We start from the raw sequence: 12231 nt of genomic DNA, 5'->3' as shown, positions 1-12231 counted from the left end.
TGATGCCCTACATGCACCTAGAATTAGGATTTGTCTTTAAATTGTGGGCCTCCCAACCTAGACCAGAATACCCTGGTCATGCTATATTTAAGGAAATAAGCACAAAAAAACTAGGGAGGAGTGGGCTGCCCTCCACTATGAATGCCACCAAAGCCCCATATCTGCAAGCTGAATTCAATGGCTTTGTGGGCCAAATTGAGCCTTTGGGCCATAGGTTGCCAACCCTGGTAACTGTCCAGATCCGATGGCTCTGTGAACTGGATTCAGCCCGTGGCCTAGATGTTGTCAATCCCTAGTCTAACCAGACAGAAAGTGAGGCCCCTTTCACAATATTGGTTGCATCTGACCAAAAAGATCATCTGTAACATCTGTGTGGGGAGTCTGCACAGAGTGATCAGATGTAAAGAGGGCACTTTCTTTTATTTAGAAAGGCAACTTTCTAAGACAGTAACAAGCCTAAATTTATCATTTCAGTGAATCTGAAGAAACTGTCTGAAGTGAGCTGTGATAGAAGGTATATAATAGTAGTTACCTTTATATATGTTAAAACTGAAGCAGAGTGGGATGTAGTATTCCTCTATGGCAGACAATGATGCAGGAAGATGGATTGCCATTGCAGTAACTAAACCCCAAGTTTGAGAACCATATTTTACTTAAGAGATTTGCCATGTGTTTGGGTGGGTTCATTTCCTTATTTTAGATCTAGTTGATAAAAAATGAACAGGAGCATTCAAAATGGGTAGTTCTTACCTTTTACATGAATGGAGGTGAGCAGTGTGAAGACAGGTAATTGCATACTGCTTTGTATCCTCAGTATTGTTTCAGCATTTTAGGCACTTGTGGGATTCATTCTCCCTTCTAAATATGCCCATATCCAGGTCATAAAACAGTTGTTGTGCACATGTGTGCAAGCACAATACCTGGATTTGTAAGAGGTGTAGCCTTGTCTCCCAACAGCTGGATCAGTTCCTAGAAAAGACAGTATTATTTTCCCAAGAACTGTGCAATGTGTTTGCCACAAGACAACAGGCCAAGTTAAACTCTCCTTATTGGGCTTAGATACAGTGTCAAAACTCAGCTGGGATTTGTCAAAGCAGTTGAGACTTTTGAGCAGTTGATTTTTTTTTTTTTAATTTCATGCCAGAAGTCTGAAAGGTTCACAGATCTATGTCATTTTTATGAGAAAACAGTTGAGAGCTAACACCTTTTTGTAAACTTTGTATGAAGCTTTTAGGCAAAGGAGAGGGGAAAGCTACAGAAAGCAAAAAAACCCCCTCAAAACGCCCCCAAAACAAAACAAACAAAACGTTCTCATGAACACATGCAAACTGAAATGGAGTTCTGCATTGCTCCAAGGGCCTGAACCAGTTCCTATACAAGACCATGGGAATCCGTCAGTTGACTTCTCTGGAGTGGTTGAAGTTATTTATGTAGATGCATCTGCAAAAAGATGAGTTTATGCCAAATTTGAGATTTATTTATATTGCAGTATAACAGTGACAGAAGGTGGCATTAAAATCTTTACATATGTTTTGCAAGCAGTTAATATTACTCTGGCCTTCCCTAGGCAGGGATATTTCTGTATGAAAATCTATTTGATAATATTTACAATAGCAACAGCTTTATGTGTATTTAAAATACATCCTACAGGAAGTTTCTTTGCATAAATGTAAAAGCTGTTTATGCTCTGCTGCTGTGTGGTTTGATCCATTAGCAAATAATTTAATCCCTATGGGCCTCAGTTTTTCCTGTATGTAAGATGGGTCTAAAATTGACCATTCTTTTATAAAGTGTTTTGAGTTTTGCAGATGCAAAAAGGCCTAGTGTTAATAAAAGTATCAAGTGAAGTGCCCCAGGGGTCAGTCCTGGGCCAGTTTTGTTCAATATCTACATCAACAACCTGGAAGATGCGATGGAGTACACCTTTAGCAAGTGTGCAGATTACACCAAGTAGGGGGAGTAGTAGATATGCTGGAGGATAGGGCTAGGGTTCAGCAAGACCTTGACAAATTGGAGGATTGGTCCAAAAGAAATCTTATGGGCCACATCTAGGTGAGCGCAGATGTTTGCTTCCTTGGGGAAAAGTAGTGGTACACCTTGTGCCACTGGTAATTGCCCCTGGGTAATGACTGTACCACGCATGCTTTGGTATGTGGCAGGTTACCCTGGGTGTGGAGTAGGGGAGGCTGGGGCCAGCAACTGTGCTTGCCCCAGTAGCCTTACCTGGGGTCCAGTGGTCCTCAGTGAGCTGCAGCCATTGTGTTCCTGCAGCTGGGAGTGTGGCTCCAGCTGGCCAGGCTTTGGTATTTTGTGGTGCACGCTACCACCGCATGCTCCCCCCCGCTTTTTTTTGATGCAGGATTTTTTGACCCCAGGATCTCCCAGGTTCAGCCCCCAAGTGCTTCAAGATAGCAGTGCGAGTGCCTGCAGGTGCACAGATGGGTCTGCAAAGCCATATACTGAACATCTGTGCTCATCTGGACGTGACCATTAGGGTTCAATAAGGACAAATGCAGAATCCTGCACTTAGGACAGAACAATCCCATGCGCTGGTACAGGATGGGGATAAACCGGCTAAACAGCAACTCTGCAGAAGTGGACCTGGGGGCTATAATGGACAAGAAACTGAGTATGAGCCAATAATGTGCCACTGTTGTGAAGCAGGCTAACAGCATCCTGGGCTGCATTAGTAAGAGTACTGCCAGCAAATCAAGGGAAGAGATTATTCCCCTCTTCGGCACTGGTGAGGCCACATCTGGAGTAGTGTCCAGTTTTGCACCCCCCCTGCAGAAAGGATGTAGACAAACTAGAGAGTCCAGAGGAGGACATTGAAACTGAGGGGGCTAGGGCACATGACTTAGGAGGAGAGGCTGAGGGAATGGCTTATTTAGTCTGGAGAAGACTGAGGGGGGAATTTAATGGCAGCCTTCAACAACCTGAAGGGAGGTTCAAAAGAGGCTGGAGCTGGACTGTTCTCAGTGGTGATGGATGACAGAACAAGGAGGAGCGGTCCCAAGTTGCAGTAAGGGAAATTTAGGTTAGATATCAGGAAAAACTTTTTCACGAGGAGGGTAGTAAAGCACTGGAACAGGTTACCCGAGAGGTTGTGGAATCTCCATCTCTGAAGGTTTTCAAGACCTGGCTAGACAAAGCCTTGGCTGGGATGATATAGTTGGGCCACCGTATCAGAGCCTGATTTTCAAGAATGATTGCTCAGCACTTCCTAAAACCAGGCTTCTGTACAGGAGCTGGTCCTGCTTTGAGTAGGGGGTTGGATTAGATGAGCTCCTCAGGTCCCTTCCAACCCTAAATTTCTTGTTCTAAAACATTGAAAAATGACTTCCAGACAGTTCCTAGGGGGTATGAAATCAGCTCTGCAAGATGTTGTTGAGATGGCCAGAAAGTGTGTGGGGTAAGCAATTTCCCTTTCTTTAAAAAAAACAACAAAAAACCCCAAAACAAAAACAAAAAAATCGGATTTCAGTAGTAATTGAAAGCCCTGGAGGAGAGCAACCAACTTGAGCCACCGTATCAGAGCCTGATTTTTCAAGGATGATTGCTCAGCACTTTCTAAAAGTAGGCTTCTGTACAGAGACGCTCATGCTAGACACTCAAAAATGAAGGCTCCTCAAACCTCACTAGTCACTTAACATTTTGCTGCCAATCTTTTATTAGCCCATAGTCTGGAAGAGGCTATGCAGGCTTCTGCATATTGTTCTTTAGCTCTGACCTGAAGGGACTATTTATAGGGTGAGAGGGTAGCTTAATTTCACTGCCAGTCTTTAACCTCCCTGCTGAGACTTGTCAACAAGTGTGCTAATTAGCACTAAATATGATGGCAGTTATAGTAATGTGGACATCTGTTCACCAGGAACAAAATTGATATTTTTAAACCATTATGTGTCTAATGTAGAATACAGCTATGCGTACTTAATACCTATATAACAGCAATCTTTTTTATACTGAACATCAGTATAGGAAGGGATATAAAAAAAAAGCAGGTAGTTTTTTGCAATGTTTTGAATATCTTTATTGGAGCGCTGGACTGTTGAGCTCCTGGTGATGGAGATTTTACCAGCGCACAAGTGGAAAATTTGTAAAAAATTATCCCAATACAAATGTTTAAAGCTTCTAAGAACTTTACAGGGCTTTTAGGCTGCTTGTTTGGTCACTTGCAGAATCTTTTTGTCCCAAAGTTGAGTGCATGGAAATCTGGGGCTGGATGATCAGCTCAGTCCCATTATTATTATTATAAGGAACTAAATGTTGCATTTTAGTTAATATGTCAAAAATGGCCAAGGCAATTTTACACATTCATACAAAGGAACAAGGCCAGGTTCATAAAAGGACTTGGGCGCCCAAGTCCTATCAATGGGCACAGACAGAAGTGATAATTTTTGCCCCACCTGGCCACAGAAAGTGGTTTATAGCTGTGACCAAACACAAGTACATGGCTGTAGACTGCTTAAAAATGGCTGATTGGGCAAAAATTTTGAGCCCTCATTGCATGAGGGTCAGATGAAGACGTTTCAAAACAGTGTCTTCTGTAACTTGGCTGCCTGCCTGCCAGACTCTGAGCTGTTTTCAGAATGGAAGGGAGGAAAGGGTGCGGAGGGAGTTTGGTTCGGGGGTGTTTCAGCCCCTGCTGGAGGGTGGAGTGGGTGAATTGGGGAGAAGCGAGGATTTCCAATTCACCCCAGCCCCAGCTGGGGAACCCCTAGAACGAGCTGCCCCTGCTGCCCTCCTCCCATTCTGAAAACAGCCAGGGCTGGCAAGGAGCAGGGGCATTGCTAGGGGAAACTGGCTGCAGGCTCCCAGCCCACAGCTAGGTTCCCCTCTGCCTTGGCACCAACAGTGAACTTGTGTTTGGTCCGGGGGATCACTGTAACTCAGAATGCTTCCTGCAAATTGTTCCGAGGTACAGTGGGGAGCTGCGCTTCTCTCTGTGCCCTAAGTGCCCCTGCAGGCACCCAGGTCCAAATACATATCCTTCAGCCCTCCTCCCCTCCCTCACACTTGGCTTCCTCCTCTTGGAGCAGTTGTACTTTGCCTAAAAATTAAATATTCATTTAAGAAAAGAAAGGGACAGAATATCTCTATGACTTTGGTGGTACAGCTCTGAAAACGAGAGACCTGTGTTCCAGTTGCTGCTCCAATGAATGTTGAAGTAGTTCCTGTGGAAGTGGGTAAGGGTTGTGAATCCTGTTTTAGATATAGGTGCCTCTCTATGGCTCAGGGCCTCTGGCTGCTTTACTACTCCATCCAGGTAAAGCACAGACTAACTGCAGACACTTCCTCTGCCTGATGAAGGGTAATTGCACTCAAAAGCTTGCAAAGACTTTTTCCAACTATGGTCTAATAAAAGTTATCAGATTTACCCGAAAAACCTCGTTTGCTTAAGTCCTAGAGGCTTATCCCTCTTTCAGCATTTCCTGTTGGTTATCTTAGGCTAAGGGCTGGCAACCTTTTAGCACAGTGGGCCAGGTACTTGTGACTCAGTTGATACAGCAGGTTGCTGATCTCTTGCCCCTGATCCCATACTGCTCCAATCTCCTCCTTGCTCTGTACCCTCCTCCACTTACTGGCAGCCATGGTGAACATCATTTGGAAATAGCAAAATCAACTGTGAGGGCACAGAATGGGCAGCTTTAAATGGCCACTTGACTGCATCCGCTTTAAATTAGCACCCGTTACCTAATCACATGTTTGTGAGTTGTAATCAAGCTCTTTGTAGACCAGATCTGGCACATTGCTGACCACTGCCTTAGGCAGCTTCCCAGTCAGCACGATGGCTTATATGAATCCCAGTCTTAGGTGTCTGACTTTCTCTAGGCATTACACAGCAGGCTTGGGTGCTAACTTAGACTTCAAAGCATGCCACTGAAATGCTTAAGCTGTTCTGTGGATTTAGCTCCAGGTTCTCCATAAGTTATCAGAGATCAGTTGACTTCACCAGAACATAGGCTGAGGATGTAGCCCAAAGCATATATATGGAAGAAGGGATGAGGCTCAAGAGGAATGATCGCAGGTAAGATTTATGGGAAATATTTCAGAGGGTGGCCAGTAAACAGCTTATCTTCCATCTTTTTGCCAATTTGTGTGCATTAGTATTGTATAACTCAAAGCATAAAGCAAATATGACTTTACTTTTCTTCTGCCATAGGAACAGCTGCAATGAAGGGACTGAGACAATCTCTCCTTAAACATAACTGATTATGCTACTCTCAGAGCATCAGAAGCAGAAGTACCCTTTGTCCATACAGACTAATGGACAAGTGTGATAAATCATCCTCAGGTTCATAAAAACAGGCTGGTGGGAGGTGCCTAAAGGTTTGTATATATAAGAATAAAAGCAGAATTTTTCCAGATGATTTGAAGTTTAGCTGTCTTGATCTGCACCAAAGATTGCAATGTGCAAGATCATTTATTAGATTAACGTTGGTATGTTAAGGATACTTACATGGAACCAATAATGGTTACTTTATCAGTGTGTCAGTATTCTGCTCTAACTTCATTTTAAAGTCAAGCTTCTATTATTTTGATAACCGTGGCTCTGACCAATACGACTCTTGTTAATTTGTGTCTGACCTTGGACCAACATCGACGTTTCCTTCCTCTTCATATCTCCTGTGGATCTGAATGTCTTAATTACATTAGCCTTTTATTAAACAAATGTTGATCTTTACAAGATGTTGACAAGGCATATGCGCTGCATTGTATGAAAGAAAATTCCACTTGTATGTGGAGACTAGACACATAGCTTAGGTCTATGGACTCCACACTAGGGACCACGTGTCTAAATCTTAGGCACTGCAACACCCAAATCCTTTTGTGCCTCAAGTCCTAAGGTACCATTCAGTCTGAATAAGGATGGTAAAATCTGGATGGACAGCAGAATTTCATAGATTTTAAGATGAGAAGGAACCATTATGATAACTTACGTTGATCTAATCTTCCTTTCACTCGCACTGTTTCCTTATAGTTTACCCATAACCAATTATACATAATTGTTCACACTTCCACACAGATATAGGGCTACCCTTTTATCATAAAGGTGTGGTTGTGACAATACTGTTTTCATGTATACATCACCATCATACCGAAGGGTCTTGATACGTTTCACATTCTTTATAACATCACATACAATATAGTCAATTTTTGAATCACTGGAAACATGTATTAAAATAAAGCTGTATCTGTGGTAGAAATCGGCTACTTAATGGTACTCAGTATTACTCAGTGTTATTTCTAGCAGGAAAAAAAGAACACCACAATTCCCAAACTATGGGTTGTGACCCCATTTGGGTAGGAGTAGGGTCAGGGGACCCATAGAAATTCAGTCACTGCTGAAGGGCATAGAGCAGAAGTGGAGATGTAGTGCAAAAAGGACTGGGAAGTGCTTCTGTATTTAAAAATTAAGTGGGACTTTTTGGAATGAAGCTAAATGTGGCTACAAAGCAAGGATTACATCTTTGCTCTCTGATATTGCCATGTGAGAACAATGACTCAAAAAGGTCAAATCCTTTCATATCTCATCTGAAAGTTAGCATTTCCAGTCACAAGACTGCACCCCTTAAAAGCATAATGGGGTATTGGCTCATTACCCAATAAAAGGAAAGACAGCTCAACATCATTTCAGGTAGTGTAGACATGCTCCTCAGGGGTCTTCCATTCAATTACTGAGCAGTTCCCATGCTGCTTTGCTTGTGAGATTATAATAAAAGGCCACATGGCAGGAGGCCAACTATGCAAGGAGGAAGCCTCTTTGTATTTTAATACTTAAAAAAATAAATAATAAATAGATTATTAAAAATAGAAAATGTAACAAACACGCAAAGCTTATTAATGGCTAAAATGGAAGAGAATGTTTTCCTTACCTTTTCTTTTGGATTTGTTACTTCTTTTGCAAAATACTTTTCCTACCAGTATATTAAAAAACAATCCTTAAACATTAATTAGTTAAGAAAGCAATAGAAGAGAAAAAACAAAACAAACAAACAAATAAACAAAAAAGAAACCAGAGTTTAGCCAACCTTTTTAATTAGAGTATATTGTACTTCCAAACTGGATACACTAGAAATTGGCAATGCAACATAAGATGCAAAGGAATATACCAGTTACTGTCAAAATGACCCTGTACAGCCTTATAATGCAAAAAGCTTTATACAATACAAATGTTATTAATGTACACAAACCTTGACAGAGTGATATTTGAACATAATACAACACGTAAAAAAATAAAGAGAAAGAAAGAAAGTGCTGAGAACTTTAAATGAATTATTGGATGGAAAAAACAAGTCAAACTTCATTAAAGAATGCATAGTGAAAACAAGTATGAAATTAGCAGTATGGTGGTGGGAATTATCAGAACTGTTAGTCTTTAATAGGTAAGGGCTGTCTATAGAGAACATTCCTTTCTTTAGCCTTGAACTGCTCACCCGGTATTGTACACGCAAGGGCTCTGATAAATACTGTCTATTTTTCTTAAAAAAATAAAAACCTCCAAACACACCTTTCCTCACTCAGAAAATTTGTATAACTTACCAGAAAGAATTAAATGTCTCTTTCCAAAGTGCTAAACAAAATTGCCATTAAACATTACTGTGTCACTTGAATACAGGTAGAGTGAAAATTTGTTAAACACGTGGCATTAATATGTTGCCAGTTCCATAACACACATTCTTGGACGTCCCAGCCCTGTTTATTTTGCAGTTTGGTTTATATTGCAGCTTCTTTTCTCCTACACATCTGTAGTTCCTCTGTTGGTGCTCAAATGTTCTTTTTGTGTTTAAAGGATGCTTTCCGTAATAGAATGGGCTCAAACCCTGCAAATGTATCTGCTGAACTCCTGTTTGCCTAATTCATATGCTAAAGGTTACTCAGCTTGTAACAGTTGTTAGTTTGAATGACCTACTACTAGAGAGCTCAGCTCCAGCATTTTCTATTCTGTTAATACTCCTGATGAAGTTGATGGATGTTCTGAAGGGGTAAAGAATGATAAACAGGACCCTGAGTTGAGTGCATTAACTATCAAGAGATTTCTACAGGATTTGGAATAGGTGACTTTTCTTAATAGCTCAGCTAGAATAGCAACATGCTCATTAGGACAACCTATCTGCTGGAGCTTAATTGGATAGGAAATCTTGTCATTGTTATTTTAAAACTGTTACGTTACAAGCAGCTCATAGTTTAGGCTCTCCTCTGTGTTTCTGCACAGTAAACAGCTTCCAGTATCTTAACATTGGTGCACAGGGGAGTATTTCCATCACAAGACTTCAGAGGACAGTTTTCTAATGACAATAGGAAATGGTTGGCCTGGAACAGTGCATTGGAACAGTATTAAATCCTTTAAGCTTAGTTGTAAGTTTTCACGTCCTTTTAAATTATCATTTAGGACAAGGCTTTCATACAAGCTGAATTTTAAGCACAATGGAAGTTAAGCATGTTACAGTGAAGAATATGGCTAATGTCCCTTTCTTCATAAGCATGCCTTCTTGAATTAGGGCTTAATTTTGATACTGTCATAACCAATCGATCAGATACAAAGTCCACAGTCCACTGAAGTTGATAGGCCTCTACTCATTAACTCCAATGGACTTTGAATTAAGACCCTTAAAATGTATACAAGATAAAGAATGCTTTCAAGGGAGGGAATAATGTGAGGGTACCAAAATAATTCCAATTTGGGCAACCTTTCTTAATGGCTTAGTTGGGAGGCACCCTGAGGAAAACTAGTCAGAACTCTGTATACCTGATGGAACATAAAGAACCCGACCCAATTCCAAGATGGAACACAACAAAACAATATGAAAGCATTCCTGTATGTCAAATGACCCTAAGCGATGAGTACATTTTAAAGGTTTTTGTATTTTTTTTATAACTTCCATTTTCAAGAAAAAACATCTTTTACTCATGACTTTTCTCCTTGTTTTGCACTAGAAATTACGTTGTCTTAAGAAATCCAAATCTATTAACATTCCGCCAAGACTTTTTCTTCTTTTAAGATCGTTGCTTGCATTTCAAGATTAACAAAGGTTCTGCAACCAATCCGCGTTTGCTTCTTACTGCAATAAAGTGCTACATATAAAGTTGTCATTTTAATGACCACAAAGTAAGAGCATTAAATAAGTATAAAGTTAGCCTTCTAGCAGTGTACACTCTATCAGCTTTTAACAAAAGGGAATAAAGTATTACTAAATAACATGAAGGATAATATTGGTAAGACCATGGAATCTGCAAGTACAATTGAAATAGAGGATATATATAAAAAAGGAGACCTGTCTGATTAAACAGCACCTTTTCATAGCTTTATATTTCAAAGAAACTGCCGGTACCTCTTCAAATATATAGTCTGATATTACTTCATCCCACAGAAGAAACATTTTTCTTCTTTTTTTTCGCAAGTGAGAAACAAACTAGTGCAAGACTAAAGCACTGTGCAAAACTGCCTTTTTTTTTTTAGTCTGAGCATTTATACCCAGAGTTTACCATACCCCCCATTTTTAATCCCCTTTGCTGGATTTAACCACCATAGAATTCTAGTTATGCAAGTTGTTCCTGCAAACTAAAGGTATCCACTATATTAATACAGTGTGTGTGTGTGTGTGTGTGTGTGTGTTTATTTATATGCCCTTTTAAAACAAAAGATGCATGGACCAGACCCTGAGCTTTGTTACACCAGTGTAACAGTTAAGGAACTGGCCCTATGTGTGTATACACACACATTTCATTTTCATACTCTCATCTTACAGTGCTGAAAGTAATTTCCTCCAGATCTGTTCCACCTTCATCCCCAAATCTTTACAATGGATGATCTGAGGACAAGGCACGAAGCATGCTATGGGAAACTGCACGCAGCACTGAAATAATATATCAATCCTCACTGAACCAAGCATTGCTCACTCCACAACCCTACAGAGTTCTGGGAAGAGGCAGAAGGAAAAGGGGGCAAGTATGGAAAAAGGGAACATTTTAATAATTAAATTAGCCAAATACAAAGGATGTGCAAAAGCAATGTCATGGCACACAACAGACTTTCTCACACATTTTCTCTCTCTCTCTCTCTCTCTCTCTCTCACACACACACACCCCCACACACAAAAAATAAAATGCATCAACATGTAATTTTACAAGTGCTGATTGCCGTTAAGGACACTCTTGTTCAGTTTAACAAGACAAAATAGTTTTTTAGATAAGAGTACTGGGAACATGCCTCTGAAGGTAGAAATATGCAGTAGGTTGCCTCTCTGAAGATTTAATAAAGCCGCTTTCATGTCAATGCAATAAGTATACACACAGAGCCATTTTCTAAACCTTACTAATGATATATAGTACAAGTGTTCATACCTCTTCGGTCTATACTTTGCAGCAACGTATACCTGCTGGGTTTGTTGGGGTATTTTTGGTACAGAATGTAACTGTCTTCAGACAGTTTCTGCCCTTTCTGTTAGTCCAAGGTAGGCGAGGAAGGAGTGTTTCGGTGAGGTGGCACCTGCAGGTGCAGTCTGAGGTCTGGGTGGATGGAATGTGACATCAAAGTGGTTCTTGGGGAAGAACATTGTTAAGGGAATGAGGTGGGCAAAATCAGAATTCCAATATTTATCCAAGCACAGAGAAGTGCCATTTATGGCCAAGGCCTTGACTGCCAAGTTTGGCTCTCCACCGCTGCTGTGTGCAGCTGACATGGCCACTGTTTGCAGAGCCTGGGAGGCAGACATGACTGAGAGGGGTGACAAGAGGTTTCTGGAGCTATTGACTGTGAGAAGAGGGCTGGCTTCCTTGGAGTTTGAATACTGGCCCTTCTTCTCCTCTTCGGCACAGTCCCCATTCTGGTGCTTCTTCACATGGCGGCTGAAGACAAAAGGGTGGGTAGTCTTGAACAGGCACTCGTCGCAGCTGAAAGTCTGACGTGGAGCATGCTTCAGTTTCTTGTGCAAGTTGAGATTGTCTTTGCGTTTGCAGCTGTAGCTGCACTGGTCACAGTGAAAAGGGCGCTCACCGGTGTGGACACGTACGTGCTCTATTAGCTTGTTGGCGGTCTTTGACAGATAACCACACTGGTCACACTTGTAATGGTTGCCGAGGCGATGTTCCCGGATGTGCATTTCCAGCTCCAGCTGATTTGCTTTCACTGTCTGGCAAATCCGACACTTGTACTCCATCTTGTAGTGAGTCTTCAGATGGCATTCCATTGCTGCAGGGCGGTTGGTGGAGTAAATGCAGAACGGGCAC

General features: G+C 41.3%; 1 protein-coding gene and 1 long non-coding RNA gene across 8 annotated transcripts in view; one reads left to right on the top strand and one right to left on the bottom strand.

The window, feature by feature from the left end:
- LOC109281650 (uncharacterized) overlaps positions 1 to 8256 on the top strand; it is a 24083-nt gene extending 15827 nt beyond the window's left edge. Inside the window, exon 4 of the long non-coding RNA XR_009459818.1 lies at positions 6164 to 8256. This is a non-coding gene — a long non-coding RNA (uncharacterized LOC109281650). The remainder of the gene's footprint in view (positions 1 to 6163) is intronic.
- The window catches only part of ZNF827 (zinc finger protein 827), a 159082-nt gene continuing 154874 nt past the window's right edge, over positions 8024 to 12231 (bottom strand). For 5 of the 7 annotated variants that reach the window (XM_019481519.2, XM_059722006.1, XM_019481520.2 and 2 more), the window contains one exon: positions 8024 to 12231. In XM_019481519.2, coding sequence (XP_019337064.2) covers positions 11424 to 12231 — 808 coding nt within the window. In that variant the 3' untranslated portion in view covers positions 8024 to 11423. The other 2 variants (XR_002088380.2, XM_019481526.2) reach the window with 1 other exon arrangement.

This window comes from Alligator mississippiensis, chromosome 2, assembly GCF_030867095.1.
Source record: "Alligator mississippiensis isolate rAllMis1 chromosome 2, rAllMis1, whole genome shotgun sequence".
Lineage (NCBI taxonomy): Eukaryota > Metazoa > Chordata > Crocodylia > Alligatoridae > Alligator > Alligator mississippiensis.
The sequence above is the reverse complement of the archived record's forward strand: the minus strand, read 5'-3'. Positions and strand labels throughout refer to the sequence as shown.